At 33.5% G+C, this 25,016-nt stretch overlaps 1 protein-coding gene and 1 long non-coding RNA gene across 2 annotated transcripts; one reads left to right on the top strand and one right to left on the bottom strand.

Annotated features, from left to right (window-relative positions):
- Positions 1-442: 442 nt before the first annotated feature.
- LOC109817698 (L-ascorbate oxidase homolog) lies at positions 443-5,651 on the bottom strand. The gene is made up of 9 exons (XM_083068380.1): positions 5,508-5,651; positions 4,961-5,118; positions 4,760-4,869; positions 4,377-4,647; positions 3,257-3,356; positions 2,557-2,908; positions 1,437-1,808; positions 1,275-1,353; positions 443-909 (listed from the first exon to the last, which is right to left on the bottom strand). The coding sequence occupies exons 2-9, from the start codon at positions 5,102-5,104 to the stop codon at positions 703-705; spliced, it is 1,635 nt and encodes a 544-aa protein (XP_082924506.1). The 5' UTR covers positions 5,105-5,118; positions 5,508-5,651; the 3' UTR covers positions 443-702.
- Positions 5,652-9,461: 3,810 nt separating this feature from the next.
- Positions 9,462-23,844, top strand: LOC145954346 (uncharacterized). The gene is made up of 3 exons (XR_014431550.1): positions 9,462-14,483; positions 15,984-17,777; positions 21,953-23,844. It is a non-coding gene; the product is annotated as an uncharacterized LOC145954346 (long non-coding RNA).
- Positions 23,845-25,016: the final 1,172 nt, after the last annotated feature.

Raw genomic sequence — 25,016 nt, 5'->3', positions numbered from 1 at the left:
AAAAATTCCTCCTCCCACCTCTATCATCCCCTTGTGTGGAGCTATTTTATTTTATTCTCTCTCTTTACTTATGTAGTGAGTTGTGGGTTTTTATTTGTACGTCCACACTTATAATAAATAATATAACTAATAGCAATACATTATTCAATGGTACGTACATAAAAAAATCTCTCGCTTTATTTCAATCAAAAAGTTCTCCCTAAATTAGTAATTATTTTTGTAGTGTAATTTAATTAAAGGAGGCCATAGTAATTAATTACAATAAAAGAGTTATTTATAATTTTTTGAACTTCAAGGAAGTTATACATAGTTTTGTTCCCTTTAAATTTTACATACTCAATATACATTATTGTTAATATTATATTGAAGATTAATTAACAATTTCTTCGATAGTTGATTATTGAATTTGTAAGGATGTAGAATGTAGGAAGCAACGAAAACAAAGTGAGAATACTAAATGTTTATTATGATTACAAGAAATAATAATCTAATACAAGTAAATCAACTAGTTAAACAACTCTCCTCAACGAGCCTCAATATTCACTCAAGGCTTTTTTTTTTTTTTTTTTTCATTTTACTTGACACTTGACAGTCACACCCTCGTAACTGATTCATCTAAACCAAATAATGATAAGAATGAAGAAAATAGAAAGTCCAAAGTTACAATTACAACTTATGAAAATAATCACATCATCAAGTACTCTATGACTTGGGGAGATGTTTAGCCTTGCCACAATAGAGTGCATTGGGAGGGACAACTGTTTCAGTGTATACGCTTTTCTCATTGTTCCACACCCTTAGATACAATTCTTGTCCTAAATACCGTCTATGCCAGATCGCAGACCTCAAGTTCCACATACCCTTATTGTCCAAAGACACTAATATGGCAGTCCAAGACTTTGGATACACCTGTTCATTGCATTAATGCAATAGATTAAATATACAAAACAAAAAAAAAAATCTATTTTATAATGCTTAAAGTTGTGGTGGTTAAAATTTACGTGAATTTTATTAGTTTGAAAATGAGACCCCATATTAGTTAATAAAAAATAATACATTTCATTATCTTACAATTCACTTCCACCCTATTTTTCTATCTCTCCATTTTTTTTAACAAATCATATATTATATTTATCATGTTATCTTTTCTTTCTTCTCTCTATTTCTCCTCCTTCTACCTAAATCCATCCTAAAATGGGAATAGACGTTATTTTCCATAGAAAAAAGTATGTAAAAAATATTAACATTTTTCTCAAGTGCAACTATTGACTCACCTGAACAGTGTATCTAGTAATACCATCAGCCAAGTTGTAAGTGTTCCTCGCACCAGGGCTCCACATGCCATCGCCATATCTAAATAAGATTTGGTTAATCAATTTTGTAAACAATAAATTGAATCAAACCCAATTAACAAGAAGAAAAAGTTGTTGTCATACCCAACAACATAGAAGCTAGATCCATCCATGTGCCAAGATTGAACGTAGTTTTCTCCATTTTGGAAGATAATTTCTGCAAAGTCATGGAGGGTCAATCCTATGACTGATGTGCCTAGTTTGGCACGGGTGCCTGGAGGAGGAGGAACATCTTTGATTGTGTTGAGATCGAAGACACCGGGAATGTTATACCAATCAGCAAGCTTCAAAGGAGTGTTTGGGTTGATGTAGGAAATTCCGTTCACTTCATATCGTAGCTTTCCATTTATAGTGGCTTCAGAATTTCTCAATACAATGGTCCTTTGAATAGGGATGGTTCCATAGTGGAATGATCCCTGTGGATTTGGCCGAGCTGCATTTGCTGTCAAATTCAGTCTTTGAAAAACACAAACAAAGCACAATTAGAGGCAATGATCAAAAGATTCTCATTTGAGAAAACAATCAACACCAAAAATAATGAATTTAATTACTAGTCTAAAATGAGAAAATGAAGCTAATTACAACGGTATACTCTATTCTTAGTTCATTTGTGATATCATTATCCCATATGCAAGAATTTTTTGTAGAGACTTTTATCAACATTCTCTTTACCACTCTTTATTGTTAAATCTAATTTATTGGAAATCACATGTTTTATAGATTCCACATTTTCTTTAATGAGTTTGTCTCTTTGTTTAGTAGTGTGACCCACCAAAAATTTATGATTTTCTACCCATAATCAAAGAAATGTTATGAAGAGAGTGTCGTTAACATTTTTTCATTTTTAATATTCTTTGTCTCATACTTTCATCCTTCAATGTTAATATACATAAATTAATAAATATATTTAAATTAAAAAAATCCTTGAATCACTAAAATTGGCCTAATAGTAAGATTAGACAAATATGCAGAGTTTTATTTATGTTTAAACTCTGATATCATCATTGTAATTTTGATAGATAAAATACACTAAAAATCTTTATTTAATATTCCATTATTTCATTTATATCATCTCATTTGTGTAAAAAAAAATAAAAATTAAAACGGTACAATTAAGAGAAATACTTAATTAGACTTTGAAATTCTGAAAGTCCAGTTCATAGTTGTTTCTTAGAGAAAAAAATTGAAAAAAAATATATACTACCTGATGCTTCTGGCTTGCTGTAGGGACCATTGTACATCGTTAGTTGCTGGGCCTTGGGGTAATGGAATTGGGGCCTTACTGTTGGAGCCAGCATAGCGAAGAGTTGCTGTAGCAGTGAGCACAATTGGATCGGTAAAACGGCTTGATGCAACAATGGTATAGTCACTGATTGACCCATTAAGTGTCACCAAAACAGTCACTGATTGGCCCACATGAACATCAAGGGACTTGTACGAGTCCTGCATAGTGTGAGCACCTTCAACTTCAATCAGCTTCAACTCATGGCCCTGAATCCTGAAGTTAAATGAGGTTGCTAACCCAACATTGGACACCCTGAACTTGTATGTCTTCCCTGAAAAATTAGTTTTTTTTATTACCATAATTAATAACCATTGCTTGTAATTTAAATGAAAATTGAAAAGTGGGAGTATATATATGCACTATTTCAAAGTTGTAGGGAAATAAAATATGAGTTAATCACTTATATAAGGCCAGTATAAAGCTTTTTTATACTGACAACTAATTATATCTTTTTATTGTGTTATGTTACTGTAAATACATTTACTTTTAACAGTGACATGACACAATAAAAAGATATAATTGATTATTAGTGTAAAATTTGTTTACACTAACAGTATACTGTATAGGTGATTAACTCATAAAATATAATAGAATGTTGAATGTTGATGGAAATTGTTACCTGCTTCCCCGGTAAATACAAAAGTATCCTTTTGGCCATTTATGAGAAGAGCGTCGGGATTAGGAAGACTCCTGCCAGCATCCAATAGTCTCCTTAATACCTGCAAATCAAGATTGTATTAATATCTCTTCGGTTAATATCTTAAATTGTTTACAATGCTAACCAGTATCTTTATGATATTTGCTAAGGAAACAATAAATAGATTTTTTTAATTAAAAAATTGTAATAATGTTACATAAAAAGACATATATATATATATATATATATATATATATATATATATATATTTCGATAAAAACTCTTATTTTTATTTCCTTAATTATTTACTACTTTCATACTTATATATAAGTTCTAATTTAAAATAATTATTTTTATTTTATATAAGACTCAATTTATAGTGTTTGATATATTAATTATTTTTAAATAAAATATTTCTAATTAAAATATGTTCTCTTAATTTATTAGAATACATTAATTATATATTCTTAAAAGACATGCATTCTAATTAGTTAAGAATTAAGCAATATTAATTATGAGAGAGAAGTAATATATAACATACACTCTAATTAACGAAGAAAGAAATGAATATTAATTATAAAAGAAAAATAATAATAGAATAATTTTCGAAGAAAAATATAAAAATAAGACATTCATTATTATCAACTAAATTAAAAACTTTCAATATGCAAAAAAAAAAAAAATCTAGATTAACTGCCCAAAAAAATGTGCATATACACTTTCAATAAAAACTTTGGATATTACGTTAGATCATTTACAGACCCAACATATGTTCAAAGTTATAAAATATGGTCAGTAAATGATCTAAAGGTCAATTCTTTCAGGATTGTTGACTTATGTCACATTGCATGCACGCTGGGTCAATTCTTTCCAACAGATCATAATATAACTAGTAGATCCTAATTTACTACTTGTTACCATGTAGCCTGAAAGGAACTTTTTAGTCATAAACTTAATATAACAAGTTTCTAAGGATCGAAACAAATAAGAATCATCAGTTTCAGAGTGATTTGCTAACCAAAGTTTTTGTGGGAAATTTGAACTATAATATAGCAATTAAGCATGTAAAAGGCAAATTGAGGGGAGTGATTTCTTTACTAACTTTGTGGTTGGGCTTGTACCAATCTCCTATAAGCAGGGTGAATTCTCCATCAGGGGCCGGATATGGGATAGATATCACAGATCTTTGTGCAACATTCAATCCTCCAAAACCACCTGCAGCTTTATGGATTTTGGTTGATGGGAAATATGTGTAGGTACCAATTTGATCTTTTACTTGAAACTTGTATGTCCAGTTTGTGTTAGGAGGGATTGGACAGTTAGTTCCTAAAACTCCATCTTGCCATGATGTCCTTCTTTGCTTTATACCACTCCTGTTTAGCATTACACCAAAGGAATAAAGGGTTAATAGTTAATAGACTCCACCATTAGCACCAAAGGAATAAAGGGTTAGTAGTTTATAAATAGTGGAAAAGAATCACTAACCATGTAATGAGGAATTTCTCGTCCAGTTTGTTAATGACATTAATAAGGATATTGTCATTAGTGATGGCTTCAATTGTAGGGCCAGGAAATTGACCATTGATGAGAATGCCCTAGTAAGGAAGCAAGTAAAATATCATATTCATAATACCCTTTTCAACTGAGAAAAAATTACATTTTAAAAGGCTGAGAAAAATGACCAACCGGTTGAGGAACACCTAGAGGATAAATTGTTCCATTGGTGATTTCCCATGTGAAATACAAATATCTGTCTTCTGCAACAACTGAGAGAGCACCCCAGCAAGCCAAAATTCCAAGAAAAACTGAAGAAAGAATGCTCTGCTTCATCTTGCCCTGACACACTGTAAATTTTCGAATGTCATTTTACATTCTCAATGAATTCCAATTTAAACTTCATCTATGAAGAAAATCAAGTGAAGCGAAAGATATCTACAACCACGAATTCTTTGATTTGGTGGTGGAAATTGAAAGTATAAAAGTTTTAAAATTTGAGGTATAAACTTAAAGTGCCATAAAATGTACCACTATCAACCAAAACGTTAAATGGACAAAACTTATACGTAGTGCCATAAACCAAAGTTGAAAATTCAATGTAGTACCAATTGTTTTCATCTTGACAATTAAAATCAGGCAAAACTAAATGAAATATCGATGTTGTATCTAAGTTAGGAAAATAATAAATACTATACAGTTTTATGCTTGCGATTCAACAAGAAAGTTGATAGCGTACCAGAAATCAAAGCTCCTCTTAGAGAAGAGGAAACTGAGATACGATGAAGTGAAATGAGGATGAAGAATAGAGTGATTGACGCTGCCCTATATATATATCTACGTACGTATGACAGAGAGAATAGATGATGCTACAGAAGATGCCAGAGTGTGCACCACACAAGTTGTGTACGCAAAATACTATGTTGTACATGCATTACATTACAATTATAGTTTGTTTAATATTTGTCAAAAGCCCATGTTACGAAGTTGACTAGGATTTCTTGAAATAAGCAAGAGCACCGCGTTAAAGAAGAATAAAATATTATAAGGGAGTTCCATAGTTTCATTAAATCCGCATTTGCTTTAGCTTATTCAAATGGTTTTCCTTGTGAAAATGTGAAGCATGATGAGTTGGCTTTTGTGCTAAGGTTGAGTCGGTGGTGGCCGGAAGAGAAGATCTGATCGAACCGGGTGCGTCGCAGCCGATAACGGATCCTCATTAATTGGTGGAGTGAATTCTACGACCTTATATTCAATTATATATTTGTTATTATTGTTCTTAGTGTTCACTTCAAATTTAATTCATCAACACCTACAACGTGGACAGAGAGAGAACGCAAACATAATGATGACCATGTGATTTCGGTTTCTTTTTTTCCATATTACATTAATAGCACTAAATAGAAGAAAGGGTATTTTCTCTTTTAATTGATGTTAATTATAAATTCAAGTGGTTTGAATAGTGTGTTACCTTTAATATATCAATATGGTTGATTGCTGTACAAGTCTTATTCTTGGTTTCAATCAGAGACATCCAACCCAAGAGTGTTACAACGTGGTTGTGAAAACGTATTTGAAGACAAGGTGATCGAATAGTATGGATCTCTGTTGGATTCTTCATTTCATTCTGTCTATGAACTTAATTAACACTTTTTTCCTATTTCATATTCCGGAAAGCCACTTTTTGCTAGCTCGTAAAATGCGATGTCGAGTGAATAAAAGAATGTTGGAGAAAGAATTCAATTGATGAATGAATCTCAAGTTTAGCTGAAGATGATGAATTTTGTGAATAGTACTTGGTTGAGAAATCCTGTACATAAAGGATTTCAAATATTCACTGATTCGTTGATGTAATACTCTTCTGTTCCAAAATGATCACAATTTTAATATTTTTTTTAAATTTTAAAATAAATAATATTCTCAATGTATATATAACATCAAAACTAGAGAAAGGTGATTTGCATGAAATCACAAAGTGCGATACCCGAAGCACTATATTAATTTACCCATTTGAATAATTTTTTAAAGCTTGGAAAAAGGAATGGGATAGCAATTGCAGCATAACTTGATCAATGATCCACTATGTATAATTAATTCCTCTATTTGTTCACATTGCCAACCTGTCTATTTTGAGCATACATCAACCTTTTGTTTTAGTCATCATGATGTGAAATATTGTGCTGTTTGTCTTTATGTATGGATTAAGGTCTTAATTGTATTTTTCAAAAGGTGAACCCACGTGAATCCTCGAACATTAACAAAAACTCAATAAAATCTGCATCAAATATTAAGTGTCTAAAAGTAAAACACTAAACAAGTTATAATTGTCAGAGTTTTATGTAAGGGGATGATATTTCACATTCTTGTAATTAATCATAGGTGTTTATAAATAAAAGTCAACTAGCTGTGTAAATGATTGAGTCAACTCTATAAGTGTCACTCATGTCCAAGTCAAACAAGCCAACCATCATTTAATAATATGGAATAGATCCCAAGAACTAAAATCGTAGGAAAAGAGAAATATGAAAGGAATTACCCCCGTGATTATTTTCATGTTTAATTTCAAGAAAAGAGCGTCGCATGAATATGGTAATTAACGTGTTTAGTATATTTTACAATTATTTTTTTACAAATATTTTTATTAAGAAGAATAAACACATTCTCTATTCCTAATTCTTTTATTTCCTTCTTAATTTTTCTTTTAGGAGAATTTTATTGTTTTAATTAATTATTAATCACCTGACATCGTATGATTTGGGAAAGAAAAAGAGAAAAATTAGAAAGTAAGAAATTGAAGTAATGGGTAATAAATATATTTTTAAACTATATTTGGTATGAGACATGTATGAAATAGAGAGAAAAATAAAATTAAAATTCTCTCTACTTATTTAATTGGATAGAAGGCAAAAACATTTCAAATAGACAATAATGCACATAACAATAAGCTATATATTAAATAAAATAAACGATACATATTAAAAAATCAATTAATTTAATTTGAAATAGTGTGACAAATAAAATATTAATGTAATAATATATTCTAATATTATTTTTTTTAAGAAAATCCAGAAAATAAATAATCCAATTATATTTTACTCACAACTAATATTTTATTCTATGAAATATATGGAATAAATTTTTATTTTTATATAATTAAATTTTATAATAAGTATTATTTTGAATATATAAATTATATTATAATTATATTTTTTTATATATTAAATTAGTATTTATAAACATATAAATTATAATTTATATTTGATAATTTAGATTTGAGATAAATATTTTATAGTTTGATAAAAGGATTTTTTTAATTGTTGACTATTTCTCTTGAAATATATCAAAATTTAATTTAATAAAAAAATAAAATTCTAGATTGAACAAGATAGTGGCCCAAAGTGTGTCATTGAACCAACTAAGTCATACTTAAGAAGTTAAATTTGCAAGAAATTAAAAACCGCACCGGGACAAAATTTAACAACTCAAAGTTCTGCTGTTGGCTGTAAGTTGTGACACCACACCAGAAATTAGAGTTTTCAAAATCCACCCAACTCAAACAAAAAATTACAAACAATTTAGTGATTGAGTTTGGTTTTCAAAATTTTAAAATTGCACGATTTGGTTTAAGTTTTTAAATATAATTTAAAATTATTTCAAATCAAATCAAATCGTACTTATTTGTAAATATATTTATTTTCTTCAAATGTATAGTATATGTATACAAAATTTATACATTATATATAAAAGGTGTTTTATAAAATTGTAACTTATTAAAAGGTGTTTTTCTCTCCAAATATACATTATAATTTTTAAAAGGTATTTTAGAAAATTATAAGCTACTAAACTGAATTTTAGAATAAAAAATTATGAATTATTTATAACATTGAAAATATTTTTTTTAATTGACAAACTAGATATATGAGAATATGATGACTAAAATTGTATTAAAGAAATATTTTTACTAAAATAATAAGATAAGAATTGATATTAAATATATTAAATAATCAAAATATTTTAATATTTTTATACTTTTACTTTTATTATTTTATACATGATTTTAAACAAATGACATATTATTATATATTTTTAGTTAATTTATAAATAATAAATTTTTAAAGTCAATCTAAGTCAAACTGCAAAATAAAATATTAGTTTGGTTTGATTAATTTGAATATCATAATTTATTCGAATCGAACCAAACTGAAGTACACTTAATTATTAATTATTATTGGATTTTTGTTTTAATTTTATTACTAATTATTAATAGTAACAAATGATCACTAATAATTACTAATTATTTTTATATATATTTAAAAATCTTCTATCATAATTCATTAACAATCAAACTTCTATAGCAGACAAACTTCTATCCAACCAATATTATTTTCTTTTAGAATGGAAATAAAACAAACTTTTTATAGGAGACATTGTTCTTGAAAAAATTGACCGAAGATTAAATATATTTGTTATTCATATATGTAATGTATTTGAGTTTAATGATAAGAATGCGTTTTTCAATAATAAATTCTTAATATTTATACTTTTAATTAATATTTTTCCATTTTAATAAAAGATTTTATAATATTATTTACTCTTATATATTATTATTGGTTGGTTCAACTAGTATTGTATAAAAAGTAATTGCATCGCCTAGGGTTTCGATACGTACGTTGTGTATGCATCATGGCTAACCACATGGACATGGTCGTGCCATGGGCATTCCTTACAGACGATGTAAGTCCTTCCTTGGTAACAGATCCAACAAGCAAGAAATCATTTGCACTAGTGCTTAACAAGGCTTGTGACATTTCGATCAGCCAGCTCTCTGTTCCTTGTATGAAGGGGGATGCCTTGGCAGTGTCCATACCTAAAGAGGAATATCTTGTAGGGTTGGATGGATGCAAGAACAACCTTCATGGTAGGTTGATGCTTCCAAAAGGATTCTCCCCAAGTTGTTTTCAAGATCTACGTTCTCAATTGAGTAACATGTGGAAGCCACTCCCTTATTGGATGGTCTTTATAGGAAAAGGAATCTATGAATTTTCTTTTTCATCTATTGAAGATCTTTGGAAGGTTATGCTGGTGGTTCTTGGACCCTCAAGCCCGGAGTGTTAAGGTTATTCTCTTGGACATCAGATTTCAACCCTAACAATGTTTGTCAGTCAAACACACAATGTTGGATGCATATTTTTGGCTTGCCACAAGAGTACTGGCATCTGCGAGTCTTGTTTTCCATTACTCATGTCATTAGAACACCTTTATCTCTGGATGATACTACAATGCGTCATAGCTTTTGCGACTTTGCTTGTGTTTTGGTTAACGTTAACCTAAAACAAAAGTTGCGTGATCAGATCCTTGTAGAAAGGATATTGGCTATGTTTTCTTGTGGATCTTGTTTATGAAAAACTCCCCCATTTTGCTCTTCTTGCCAAACCATCGGTCATTCTTTGGTGGATTGCAAAAGGACAGATAGAAAAAGTAATCCAAAGGTGCAACAAGATGTGGTATGGAAACCCGTTCCCTAGGAAAAGGCAGTGGTAGACGGAGATGATGCTAGGGGTGAACAAGACATCTTTGGTGTAATATGATGTTCATGGATCTTTGGTTATTGTAGGGGTTGATGTGGCTACAATTATGCAAGATGAAGAACATGATGATGAGGCTCAAGTTGTTGACAAGGAGGCTAATATCATTGAGAACCATGCATCTCTAACTCAGGTTGCTAGAAAAGAGGCTAATACCGATGAGAACCATGCATCTTTGACTCATGTTTCTGACTTGATATAGGTGCAGAAGATGACATAAACTTGGCTTCTGATAGAGCGGATAACCAAGTTATTCATAATGATCTTAAGGTTGTCTCTCCATTTTGGGGGATCAAATGGACGAGGCGATAAGTCAATCTCCCCCTCTCTTTGAAGAGGTTATGACCAAGTCAAGAAGGAAACGCCTTAGGCAAAAGAATAGATAAGTCAAGATTCAACCCCTACCACTTACAGGTGGCCCCCAGAACCGGGTAACAAAGGCATTCTTTTGGAATGCAAAAGGCCTGGCAAATGAGGAGATTATGCTTGCTTTGAAACATCTTTGTTTGCAACATAGACCTATTTTTGTCTTTTTAGCAAAACCTCGGATAATAGTGGATCGTGTACCAGATTTCTTTTGGCAATAACTTGGATTGAAGCACTTCGCTGATAATAATCATGGCCATCTTACTCCAAACATCTAGGGGTTTTGTTCATTGGATATAATGCCTTCGATTATGATGACCTCCTTTCAGGTTATTGCTCTAACTTTCACTTTGTATAATCAGTCCCACTATTTCACTGCTACATATAATTCTACTTCTTATGTGATAAAATGTCAATTATGGGTTGATTTGAGTTTGTTACAATAAAACTTTGTTGGTTCTTGGCTTTTCATGGGGACTTTAATGCAGTTCTCAGCGCCTATTAGAAGAAGGGGGCAACCTACCTTATTCCTTATCTTGCTCAAAGTTTAGAGACTAGACCAATGATTTTCAACTTGACCATATTCATAAAGAAGGTGCAGAGTTTACAAGGACAAATGGTCGTATTGGGTCTAGTTGTATTTACATGAGGTTAGATAGGGTTGTATGCAATGAGGCATGTATTGATGCATGGGACACTATTTCATGCAGAACATTGGTATGTAGTAATTGGATCATTGCCCAATATTGGCCTTTCTAGAGAAGCAAGATATTATTCCAAAATCCCATTTTAAATTCCTGGATATGCGGGCATTGCACTTGGGTTGTAGGGAACTGGTGGAGAGGGACTGGGCACTTCTAGTGGTTGGTTGCCCTATGTTTGTGTTAAAACAAGAACTCAAATTAGTGAAGCAAGAGCTTAAGAGATGGAACCGTGAAGAACTTTGCCCTCGTGCATGTCAAAGTTCAACAAGCTACGAAGGCATTGGACTCCATCCAAAGATGTGTTGAGGTGAATCTGGAGGCTAAAGTCAAGAAACTGATAAAGTTGCAGCAAGCCATTCTTTGTGAGGAGTCATTTTGGAAAGAGAAAGCTCATTTGAGATGGTTCACCTAGAGGGATCGGAACACAACTTTATTCCATTGAGTGGTTAAAAATAGATGAACCATGAAGCATATGAGTTACTTGCGAGATGAGGAGTTGATCTTGACATCTCCAACGAGCATAGAACATCACATACTTGACTTTTATAATAGACTTTTTCTTCGGAGAATCCATGTATGCCAAATAATCTTGTTAATACAGTGATCCCTAGCTTGGTCAACCATGAGGACAATCTAAGGTTAACTAACGTTCCCACCAGAGAGGAAGTCAAACAGGCAGTGTTTACTTTGTTCAGATCGAGTGCTTTGAGTTCAAATGGGTTTGGTGGGAATTTTTTTCAGGAATACTAGAACATCATTCATAATGAGGTGTTTGATTTTTTAGCACAATTGGTTATTGTCAGGCTTAAATTCTAACTTGATGATACTAATTTCGAAGTTCCCAAGGGTGGATGCCTTATATATTTGACTTTTGACCAATCGTTTTGGCAAATTTCCAATTCAAAGTAATAACCAAAGTTCTTGCAGATAGGTTGGCCGAGGTGGTTCCAAAAATTATATCCTGTGAGCAATGGTGCTTTATCAAAGGGAGGCATATTATGGATAATATTTGTATTACTTTAGAAGTGATGAATATGTTGGATTCCAAGATCTTTGGTGGTAATTTGGTGATGAAACTGGATATTGCTAAAGCTTTTGACACACTTGATTGGAACTTTTTGCTTTCTACTTTAAAGGTTTTTGGGTTTAATGATGCTTTTTGTAGATGGATATAAGTTAATTTGCGTTCAACAAGATTATCATTTGGCTTGAATGGCTCATCAGTGGGATATTTGTCATGTAAATGTGGTGTGCATCAGAGTGACCCACTTTCCCCATTTTATTTTTCTTGGCTGAAGATGTTTTAAGTCGTGGAATCTCAAATTTGGTCTCTCGGGGTTTGTTGCTTCCTATGTCTAGTCCTCGTGGCTTTTCTACACCGTCTCATGCGTTGTATGCTAATGATATACTAGTATATTGTCAGGGCAATGCATTTGGTCTTAAAGCTTTCATGAACTTGATTAGGGAATATAGAGAAGCATCTGGTCAAGTGATAAATCTTGCAAAGTGTAATTTTTTTTATGGTTCATTGCCTGCGTGAAGAGCGGCTCAGATTTGAGATTTGTTGGGCTTCTCGATTGCAAGTATTCCCCTTTCATATCTAGGTATTCCTTTGTTTAAAGGTAAGCTACGATTACGTCATCTTCATGGTGTGTTAGATAAAATCAAGGCTAAACTTGCCTCTTGGAAATGACACTTGTTTTCTCTAATGGCACGTGTTCAATTGGTAAAAGTTGATACCTTAGGGATGTTAATCTATAGTTTCATATTTATTCATGGCCAAAAGAAGTAGTGAACACAGGTGGAGCAACTCATTCATAACTTTATTTGGTTTGGTGATTCTACTTCTTCTAAATTGGTCATGGTGGCTTGGCACAAATTAAACTTTGTCGACCCTTCAACGAAAGTGAACTTGGTCTCTTCTTTATTTTGGAAACAAATGGTGCGGCTACATTAAAGCTTGCATGGAATTTTCAGCGTTCCTTCAAGCAATGGGCAACGTTAATGAGAGGAAGGTTTCTTAAAAATAAGGTTCCTTTGGTTGCCTATAAGGCTTCTTTGATTTGGTCGTTTATTACTTGTCAGCTACATGAGGTTTCAGCTAACACAAGATAGTTGCTCAGGGGTGGTCGCAACATCAATTTCTGGAACGGTGTCTGGTGCTTAAATATATCTATAACTAACTCTCTTGGTCTTGCATTGAAGGTAAAATGATAGCTAAAGGCTAACATTGGTTGTTTTGTTAAGCAAGCTGCATGGCACATTCCTGAGGTCTTGCTTAGGCATATTCCTCATTTACAGGCAGTGATCTCATAGATAGTCTTCCAGATGATTTGGTTTGTGATAAGCTAGTTTGGTCTCCTACGAAAAATGCTGAGCTCACGTTCAAAGAGGCTAGACACTTCTTGAGAAGTTTAGCAATATCATGTACACTTGGGCAAAGAAAATACGGGCAAACTCATTGCCTCTAGCTAGATCTTGCGTCCTTTGGAGGGTAATGCACTGAAAGATGCCAACGAATGAAAATTTTTAGAGGTGTGTCTATGGCATCCATGTGTAGTGTTTGTTGACTTGAGCAAGAATCTTCAATCACCTTTCTTACACTGCTCCTTTTTGCACATTCTTTAAGGATGTGGCTTCAAAATATTATTCAACAACCCATAGATCTGGGGTTGTCTCATGGGTTGTTGGGCTTATTGGACAAATCTTGGAGCTCTCAAGTCTTCCAACTTGTTTCTTCAACCTTGGTTCATGTTTTTTGGATGATTTGGATGAATAGAAATAGATTTTGTTTCAGAAATCAAGAATCCACAGTTAATCAAGTTATATCTCTGATTGTCTCAGTAGTGGCTTTATAATCAGGTATGCTTCAAAGGGCATATTTTTCTCACTCATGCAATGATGTTCATATTTTGAAGACTTTTAATATTGATATCCAACCTCCGAAACCCCTTATGGTAAAATAAGTGGATTGGAATCCTCCGACATGTGGGTTCATGAAGTGCAATACGGATGTGGGTAGTGATTGACTTTTTCGAAATCATGGTGGTGCATATCTTGGTGGGTTTGTTTCTTTTATTGGCATTAATAATACTTTTTTTTGCTAATTTATTTGCAGCTATCATGGATTTGAATTTGTTTATGATAAAGGATGACATAACTTGTGGTTAGATTAAAAGTTAAGTTTTGTGTGGTGAGATCATCTCTAAAAATGGATTAGGAAGGATTTTGGTTGTAATTGTAGTGGTCTACTTGCATTTCATTTTTGTTAACCATCTTTTCTCCCTTTTTTCCTTGTGGGTTTTGATCTAAACCCCTACTATGTAATTTTCTTCTATTTATCCTATGAGATATGTTGCAGTTAATAGTTAGTAAACTTAATTAGGAGTGAAAACGTTGTTGAAATGTTTAAGTCCTATAATAATGCTTTGCACCCTTTCTTTTTATTAAAAAAAACTAAATTTAATTTTATATTAATTTTTAATTGCTCAAGATATATTTTTCACAATGTTTATAATTCTTTTGAATTTGAATGTAAATTGAATTTGATTATTTTTTTTATATAGATAAATTTAATGAGGACAAATTTTAAATTTTGAATTGATTAACAAAAGATTCAAAATTATTTTTTAAAATTAAAAATAATTTCAAATTTTGAAAATAAAAATAAAAATTAACATTTTAAAAAATTAAAATAAATTTTAAAAAATTTAATAAATAACTAAAAGTATAAATAAATAAAAATGAGTGGATGGTCAGGCATGATGGACAACTTTTGCCCTTGCCCGTTGCCAACCTTTCTCCATTGCACTACAACACAAATGGTATTTAGTAACATTTGAAAAATGTTATTTAATTATGTATAAATGTTGCTAATTTGTTTTAGTAACATATTATCAAATGTTGTATATAGTCCATGTTGCTAAAGACTTTTAATAACATTTTTGCATAATTAGGTAACATTTTTTAAATGTTACCAAAGTAGTATTTTTGTAACATTTTAATAATTTTTTGTAACATTTTAATGATGTTGCCAAGATTTTGATAACTTTATAAAATAATAATTAATTATAATTTAAATATTACTATTAATTATTATATTTTTATGTCTCCTAAACTAAATTTCTAGGAGTTCCTCAAGTTTTTAGGGAAAAACATTTTTAATTAGTCACTACTAATTATATATAGAATATCAAATTTCATTTATCTTAAATATAACTATATGAGTATATATACTATTTATGGGTCATTAATCTATTCGATGTGAAACTTTAATTATGGGTTACAATTAGATATAAGAGAAATATTTTTTTTTGACTTAATGTGGGACTTTGATTTTAGAAGCAACTATAATAACATTTTTTAAAAAATGTTGCAAAATAACTTATATAAATTTTTTTTACTCGATATGGGACTTTGATTTTGAAAATTAGTAACATTTTAACAAATGTAAACAAGAAAATGTTGCTAATGCATTAAAATCTAGTAGTGTTGGTACGTAGCTCTCAAGCCATTCCTTTGCTAATGCTTTGTCTCAATCTTCGATTGATCCATGTTTAGCCTCCCTTCCTAAGCCTTGTTGGAAGGGAGATGTGCTCGTCGTCAAAATACCGAAAGACGCTTACCAAGAGGGCTTAGTGTGCTGCACCAATCACCTTCATGGATGTATTATTGTCCAAGGTCCAAAAACCTTTGAAGGTTGTTGAATTGAAAGAAAAACTGGATTGGCTATGGAACCACATTACTGGATGGAACATTTTCTTGCTTGGAAAAGGGTTCTTTGAATTTGAATTCCAACAAAGAATAGATCTTGGCACGGTTCTTGTAGCTGATCTTTGGAACTTAGAACCTAGCTTGCTAAGGCTATCTATTTGAAAACCAGATTTCAACCCAAGAAGCTACAAGAATTCTCTTGCCTAGGTCCAATTGCGCATCTATGAATTGCCTCAAGAATATTGGTGTTCTTGGATTATTCTTGCTATTGCTTCGGGTGTTGCAACTCCAATTGCATTGGATCAAACAACTGTGCAAAGAACTTATGGACACTTTGCACGTGTTTTGGTTGAGATAAATCTTGCATAAACATTACCGGATGATCTCTTGGTAGAAAGGGAAGGTTATACATTTTATGTTTCATTGGATTTTGAAATATTGCCTGATTATTGCTCATCATGTCACCATATTGGACATGTTAATTCTTCTTGTAAATTTCAGCAACCTGTAGGTGAGGCTGGCAGGAATTCTGTTGCTGGTAGAGCACCACAAAAAATTCTGGTTGCTGGTTCTATCTTCCCTGCTACTGATCCAGCTGGTGCTTCTCATATGGCTGGTGGTACTATCAACACAGCTGTGGATAATGCAGCTAAATTGCTTGTTACGCAAGATAAGCAATCAGCCTCATATGAAAAGGTGGTTCCATATATAATTGGTGTTGATTTTGCAATGCAAGTTGTACAAATTTATGATGTGGTGGCTGCACATGATAACGTTCAGGGAGTTGCATATTTAGATTCTGCACAACCTTTTAAAGTAGGTACTTGCACTCTTGGTCAGATTGACGATGCTGCTGAGAAAGTCAATCCTCTACCGCTTGTTATTTAGCTGGTCAATGCAGTGATAATTGAATCGGCTAAAAATTCTGCTAGCCAAGAGGACCATATAGCCTTATTGGGAATAGTTGACTCAGTTGCTGCTATCAATTATGAACTTGCTGAGCAAGTTGTTCCAGCATCCCTTGCGGTAGTCCAATCTCCAAGTAATCAAGAGAGAGCAAATATTGGTGCTGCAATGGTAGAACTTGAACTCATGTCTTCTTGGGGACTAGAAAATGACAATGACTCTTGTTTAGATGGCATGCCATCTTTGGAAGACCTATCAAATGACAATAATCAGATTGTTCAATCTAATCAGGATCCAGAATTTATTTCTAACAAAGACATGGTATAGATAACGTGCAGCCATTTTCCAATGTTGGTAGATTGTGATTTAAATGTTGCTGCTGATTCTGCGGTTCCAGCCAACCCAAAATCTCATAAAAAAAGGGGTGAGATTTTACAGCCATTGTTGATGATGCATCCACGTCTGAAGATGAACAAGAGGATTTGCTACATCATGTACCTAAGAACATAAAATCTATGCCAAGTGCGAGTAGCTTTGTGTCGGATTCATGTCTTGATGGAATTGCTGATTTCTATCATGTGCAACAGGATCTATCCAGCTTCCCACCCTTAGTCCAGCAAGATTTTAATGTCCTTGCTGAGGGTGGTTTTATGTGGAAGGAAGTGAACCAGCCATCTCAATAAGTTACATTCATATTGTTGGATGTCTTGGATATCAGCACGGACAGATTTAGGGGTAAGTGTATACCTCAACCCTCTCCTCAATATTTTATTTTAAAAATAATATAGGTAGACTATTTTATTTCATAAAAAATGTAATTTTATAATTTACCAAGCCCACAGTTTAATCAAAGTTATGGTTTTTTTCTTTCTTTGTGATAAAAAACGAAAACTGAATGATAGGAAGAGTGGAGAGCAAAACAGAGCAAGACAAGTTCTTAGTGGGCAATCAGTTTTTCATTCACGTTTTTTTTCATATCAGCAAGTTACAAATACAACCATTTATGATATTACAAGCATACTATTCAAAAAATGCATCCATTGTTGACTTAGTTGTACTACCCACTTTTACCTACTGTATATTTACCAAAAACATACTCCAAATCACCTACTTTTCACCTAAAACAGATTGCTGTCAGACAAGTACACCACAACAGATTTTGTACTCAAAAAATCAAGAAAATTCTCAAAGTCTAACACTCCTCCTTGAGATTTTTCTTGAGCACTTCAAGTCTTGATCTTAGTATTTCAAATTGACCCTTAGAGAGGGCTTTGGTCATGATATCTGCAATCTGTTCCTCAAAGCTGCAATGCTCCAACCTGATTTCTTTTGATTTCTCTGCTTCTCTAATGGCATGAAACTTCACATTAATGTGTTTTGTTCTTCCATGTTGGACATGATTTTTAGCAATAGAAATAGCAGATTTGTTATCCACCCAAATGACAATAGCTTCATCTTGAATCTACCCCACATCTAATAAAATCATTCTCAGCCAAATAGCCTGATTTGCAGCAGCTGCACTTGAAATATACTCAGCTTCAGCTGAAGATTGAGCCACAACATCCTGTTTCTTTGAATTCCGAGAAAAAATAGCACTCTCAAATGAAAACACATATCTAGAGGTGCTTTTAGAATCATCAATACTTCCTGCCCAATCACTATCTGCATATCCTTGAAGTTCTCCACTTTCATTTTTTAAGAAATACAAACCATAATCAGTTGTACCTCTTATATATCTCAAAACTCTTTTTGTTGCACCAAGGTGAACTTGACTTGGAGAATGCATGAATCTGGAAAGCAAACTTGAAACAAACATTAAATCTGGTCTGGTTGCTAAAAGATACAACAAACTTCCAATTATACTTCTATAAACAGAAGCATCTGCACTATTTTCACCATCATTCTTTGAAAAAATTTCATTTGCAACCAGTGGAGTAGTAACAGGCTTGCATTTCTCCATGTGAAACTTCTTCAATATCTCCATAGCATATTTTCTTTGTGAAATGAATATTCCATCATTTTGTTGAGAAATCTCCGTTCCAAGAAAGTATTTCATTTCACCCAAGTTAGTCATTTCAAATTCTTTCTCCGTGTCCTTCTTAAATTGGTTTAAGGAATTTGATTCATTTCCTATAACCAATAAATCATCAACATACAAAGACACAATGAGTTGCACGTCATTGTTTGACTTCTTCACATACAAGGTGGCTTCATTTTCACTTCTTTTGAATTCTTTTTGTAGAAGATAACCATCAATTCTTCTATACCAAGCTCTTGGTGCCTGTTTTAAGCCATAAAGAGCTTTATGTTTTAAGCAATCCATTTAGAAAAGCTGATTTTACATCAAAATGATAAATTTTCCATCCAAGCTTTGCTTCCAAAGAGATCAGTAATCTGATTGTATCATGTCTTGCAACATGTGCAAACGTATCAGAAAAATCAACTCCATACTGTTGGAAGTAACCTTTTACCACCAATCTAGCCTTAAGTTTGTTTACAGAACCATCAAGATTGAGTTTATTTCTGTAAACCCACTTAACACCAATCACTTTTTTATTATTTGGCCTATCAACAAGTTGCCAAGTTTTATTTTTCTCAATCATCTTTATCTCCTCCTTCATGGCAGCTCTCCAGCTTTCAAACATAGCAGCTTCTTCATACCTTGTAGGCTCTAATGCAGCAACATTACATCTTACATAAATATCTTCCAAGGTTCTTGTACCTCTCACTGGAAATTCAATGTCACTATCATAGTTCTCTTCATCATCTTCAGAATCTTGCTCTTGCAGAGTGTCTTCATCAAACAACACTTTACTTGAGCCTTCTACTTGATGTTTCTTCCAATTCCATTTTGAAAACTCATCAAATTTTATATCTCTGCTAACAATAATTTTTTTGTCTCCAAGTTGTATACTCGGTATCCTTTGGAATTAATACTATACCCCCAAAAAAATACCAACTTCACACTTATGATCAAGTTTATCTCTTTTCACATTTGGAACATGAGTGTAACACACACAACCAAATATTTTTAAATGCTCCACTGAAGGCTTCCTGCCACACCATGCTTCATAGGGCGTTTTACCCTTCAAAGCTTTGGTAAGCAATAAATTCAGCAAGTAAAATGAGGTATTTATCGCCTCAGCCCAAGAAGTATTTCGAAGACCTTTCTCAAAGAGCAAACACCGAGTCATCTCCATCACTGTTCTGTTCTTTCTTTCACTTACTCCATTTTGTTGAGGAGTGTAAGGAACGGTGAACTGATGTTGTATTCCAGCTTGATCACAAAATTTTTTAAATTCCACGGCTGTATACTCAGTTCCATTGTCAAATCTGAGTTTTTTAATTTGACAACCAGCTTCATTTTCAACCAAAATCTTAAACTTCTGAAATGTAGCAAACACATCAGATTTTTGTTTTCGAAAAAACACCCAACTCATTCTTGTAAAATCATCTATAAATAGTAAAAAAATATTTGCTGCCATTTAAAGATGTTGTGCTCATAGGACCACGTGTGACACTCTTACTACCCCAACACATATATTGTAATAATGTAAATAGACTAAGGAAATAAAATTTTCAACATAGGTAAAAGGGTTCACATAAAAACCTTCATAAATATTCCTCAATATCCAAGATAATTGGAAAGAAATAAATTAGAAAATGAAACATAAGAGTTTACAAATTGTTTTCGAAAGACAAGGTACAACTCCAAATCCATATAAAAATTCATGTCCTAGAAATCCTCTGCCCCGATGTCACAATATCAGAGCATACCCACAATTCAACTGTTAGCATTTTAGATGTCACTCATAGCTGGATCTTCTTCACCTAAAACATCCACAATTGCACGGTGAGAAAAGAAAATATTTATATGTAAAGCACATAAGGAAAACACAACATATCATCTCCTTAAAAAATATTCATAAACATTTCAATATATCATAACTATATCAATCATGCATCATCACCACGTGACAATTCGCAATCATACCAATTTTCAAAAATCTTACAATTAACCATATGCCAAGGTCACGCCTATAACATCTCTTGCCCAAGGTCGTGCCACCCCCGACATAAGTATTAATTAATTATCTCACACATCCACCCTATGCCAAGGTCACGCCTGTAGCATCTTTTGCCCAAGGTCGTGCCACCCCCGACATAAACATGAGAAATCACACATCCTACACTATGCCAAGGTCACGCCTGTAGCATCTCTTGCTCAAGGTCGTGCCACCCCCGACATAAGCATGAGGAATCACCCATTCCATACTATGTCAAGGTCACGCCTGTAGCATCTCTTGCCCAAGGTCATGCCACCCCTGGTCATAATGTGAGGAACCACAATCACATAACAATCACAATCATCATAAAATCTTACTATGTCAAGGTCACGCTACCCTTCAGCCTAGGGTCGTGCTCACCCCTGACATAATGCTATGCCAAGGTCACGCTACCCTTTTAGCAGCCTAGGGTCGTGCTCACCCCTAACATAACATTATGCCAAGGTCACGCTACCCTTTTACCATCCTAGGGTCGTGCTCACCCCTGGTCATCAGTATGAGGATCCACAATCACATCTCATTCACATTCCACACATCTCATTTCATAACTCAAATTCCATATTACATACAGATAAGTCCACACAATACAATGATTCACATACCCATCAAGCAATTCACCATGAATACACATCTATAACAATAATATTTATAAATTAATATAAAACCCAATTAATCATTGTTAAGTCTCAATTTTACTTCTTTTTGGATGAGACTTATTGAACAATTCCACTCATCCTCTGAACCATTGCAATATAATTGTTCTCTTTTTGGTTCATTTTGTGTGCAGATATAACTAACCCAAATTCATCTAACAATACCTTAATCCACCTCATTTTTGTGCAGGTATTGAGCTAGAGACTTGAGGATTGAAGACCCTTAGGATTGGAAATCTAAGAAGCTAAGGAGCAGAGAAGAGTGAATGCGTCGGGCGCCACATGACCCGCGCCGGGCGTGATCAAAACAGAGTCTCACCTCTGCAAAGCCACATCTGCGCCGGGCGTAATATTAATTGCGCCAGGCGTGTCCTAAGGTAGAGAGTATTTGGAAGACCCCGCGCCGGGCGTGAAGATTTATGCGTCGGGCGCGTAAACCCTAATCTGACTCCCCAAACTCGTATTTGAAGGCATTTTCGGGGAATTTTCTCCCCATTCACGCAAGGGCGCCTCCTTGGAGCTGTAGAAGGGATTCTCAGAGCTTGGGAACGTTCGTATGTGTATCTTTCCTTCGGTTTCTTCATTTCTCTCTTCCATCTCTATTTTGTATTTACCCTCATTGTTGAGTGGTTCTACCCATTTTTTGTGGGGTTAGATGTAACCAACGAATTCTAGTGTAATCCTTACGTTTTCAATGATATATATATGTTGTTCATTCATTGTTGTGTACGTTTCTATGCTTAATGCTTGCTTTGGATTGATCACCTTTTGCATGATTTAAGGTTCCATTGAGTATTGGGAAATACCATTGAAACTAGTTCTGAAACATATGCCTAGTGGAGATTGTATCTAGGGATAGAGCTTGACCCATTAGTAGTCTTAAACCCTAACCCGTAATGCGGGTGTAGATATTGGGTACTCAAGGGATTGATATTCAATGTCCGCACCTAGGCTCTTTCTCTAAGGGATTAGGTTTGAGTAAACTTATGGGTTGACTAAGCAATGTATGTAACAAGAGATTAAGGATTCATTAGTTTGACGTTTGGTGAAATCTAACCTCCACAACCTCACAAAACCATTATACCATCCCTAACCTTTTCCACTCACAATCAAATATTTTTATAGCTTTCATTCCAATAGTCATAACCTTGAATGCATATGATAAACTATGAAATTGGAATTATTCTTTAGTCACGAATAGTCAATAAATGCTTATTTTACCTTCTAATCCCTGTGGATACGATATTTTTACTACTTGAACGGCCGGTATACTTGCCGTGTTTGAGACCGTTGACAAAACAATAGTAATTTAAAGTGATAACAAAAGTGGTTTTAACGAAAATCTCAACAATCACCAATTTAAGAGATAGAATCTTAACTCAAATAATAAAACCCCCAATTTTTCCAAAACCTAACTCACAGGCACTTTTCTACAATTTCGTTTTCTCTCTCAGATCATCATTCTTACAAATTAAATATATATTTCTAATCCTCAACACATATTGAATCTAATGGGATCATCAATTCCTCAAACAGAAATAATCCAATTTTTCCAAAACCTAACTCACAGGCACTTTTCTACAATTTCGTTCTCTGTCCCAGACCATCATTTTTATAAATTAAATATATATTCATGATCCTAAATACATATAGAATCACATAAGACCAATAATTATCCAAACAGAAATAATTATAAAATTACTCATAATCCTACGAGTTTCCTCTTCTACCCAATTCCCTCATGTAACTTTGCATACAAATAATCCCTTTTTCCCCCGTACATGGATAAACAGTAGTTGAAACTAAAATAGAGATCTCCTTGGTCTCCTCCTCTGAGTGCTCCCTCGATCTTCAGAGAGTGTAGAAGGAAAAGAAGAGAGTAGAAGAAAGAAATCAGAATTGAAAGAAGTCATAACTGAAAAGTCTGCTTTTTGGGAGTGCTAGAGCGCTCTATTTATAGGCATCAAGTGCCGCCAGAACGGTCTGTTTCAAATCTAGAACGGCCCGTTCTGGACTTTGACGGCATGTGTAAAAATTCTCAACTAGAACGACCCGTTCTCAAACCAGAAAGACCCGTTCTGGGGTTACATTTAACCCATAACGACCATATCTGGAACGGCTTGTTCTCAATTAGGGTTATAGACATTTTTGGTGATTTGGAACGCCCTGTTCCAATTTGGGAACATCCCGTTCCCATCTAAAATTTGTAGACAATTTTTGTAAATTGGAACAGCCCGTTCCAGTTTGGGAACGGCCCGTTCTGGGCTACAAAATCACTCTCGTTTTAGTAATTTGGAACGGCCCGTTCTGGGCTACTAAATCACCCTAAAAATTACCAAATTACCCTCAATCAAAGTATGAGAATTGGGGTGTTACAATTCTTCCCTCCTTTTAGAAATTTCGTCCCCGAAATTCACCTGTAGGTAGGCTCCTCGCATCTTGTTTTCTAATTCCCATGCAACCTTACTACCTTACTCATGTACAACTTTAACAATCTCACCAAGGAATATCTATTATCAACGAGGGTAAGGCAAGTAAACTTGGTGAGTCCAACCACTATAACTCAAAAAGAATCAAATTTCATAATCATCTTAGGCAAGCCTACAACCAAGGTTTATCTACACCCCATCTCACTTCAAAAATGGGACGTCTAAAGGCTACAAAACTCCTAAAAACTTCTAGCATACTAAACACGAGTACACAAATTCCTCTACTCCTCTCTTCACCTTAGGCCACTACGCTTCCGCTGCGTCACTATGATACATCTTAGTAGCTCCTAAATGAATGTTAAGAGTACTCTTATGCCCTTCCTTTAAGATCATCTTCCTTAATTTGGGGTTACTAGGCACATAGATTCTATCCTTGAACCTCAAAACACCATCAACTTCCATTCGTAAAGGGCTATCTATACCCCTACTAATCATCTCCACTTGGTCCACTAAGAAAATATTTAACTCTTGAACTACTCTAATCTCATCCATTAAATCACTAGTCACTTTCGACATACCTAATGCAATGCTCTTAAGGGTGAGCTCACACATCACACTTAAGTCTCTAACCTCCTCAATCAAATCCAACCCTTACATCATCAAAAACAATGGATAAATGATCATCCTACTCAAGGAATCTGTCACAATATTAGCTTTACTTCTGTGACCCTCTCCAAAGATCAAACACCTAAGCATAAGTTCATTAGGTACACATACCAGATCTCTAATTTCACCACTCCATCTACACCCAAGTCAAACTCTTAT

This window comes from Cajanus cajan, chromosome 2, assembly GCF_000230855.2.
Source record: "Cajanus cajan strain Asha chromosome 2, NIPB_CcT2T_4, whole genome shotgun sequence".
Lineage (NCBI taxonomy): Eukaryota > Viridiplantae > Streptophyta > Magnoliopsida > Fabales > Fabaceae > Cajanus > Cajanus cajan.
This window is presented reverse-complemented; position numbering and strand designations above follow the sequence as displayed.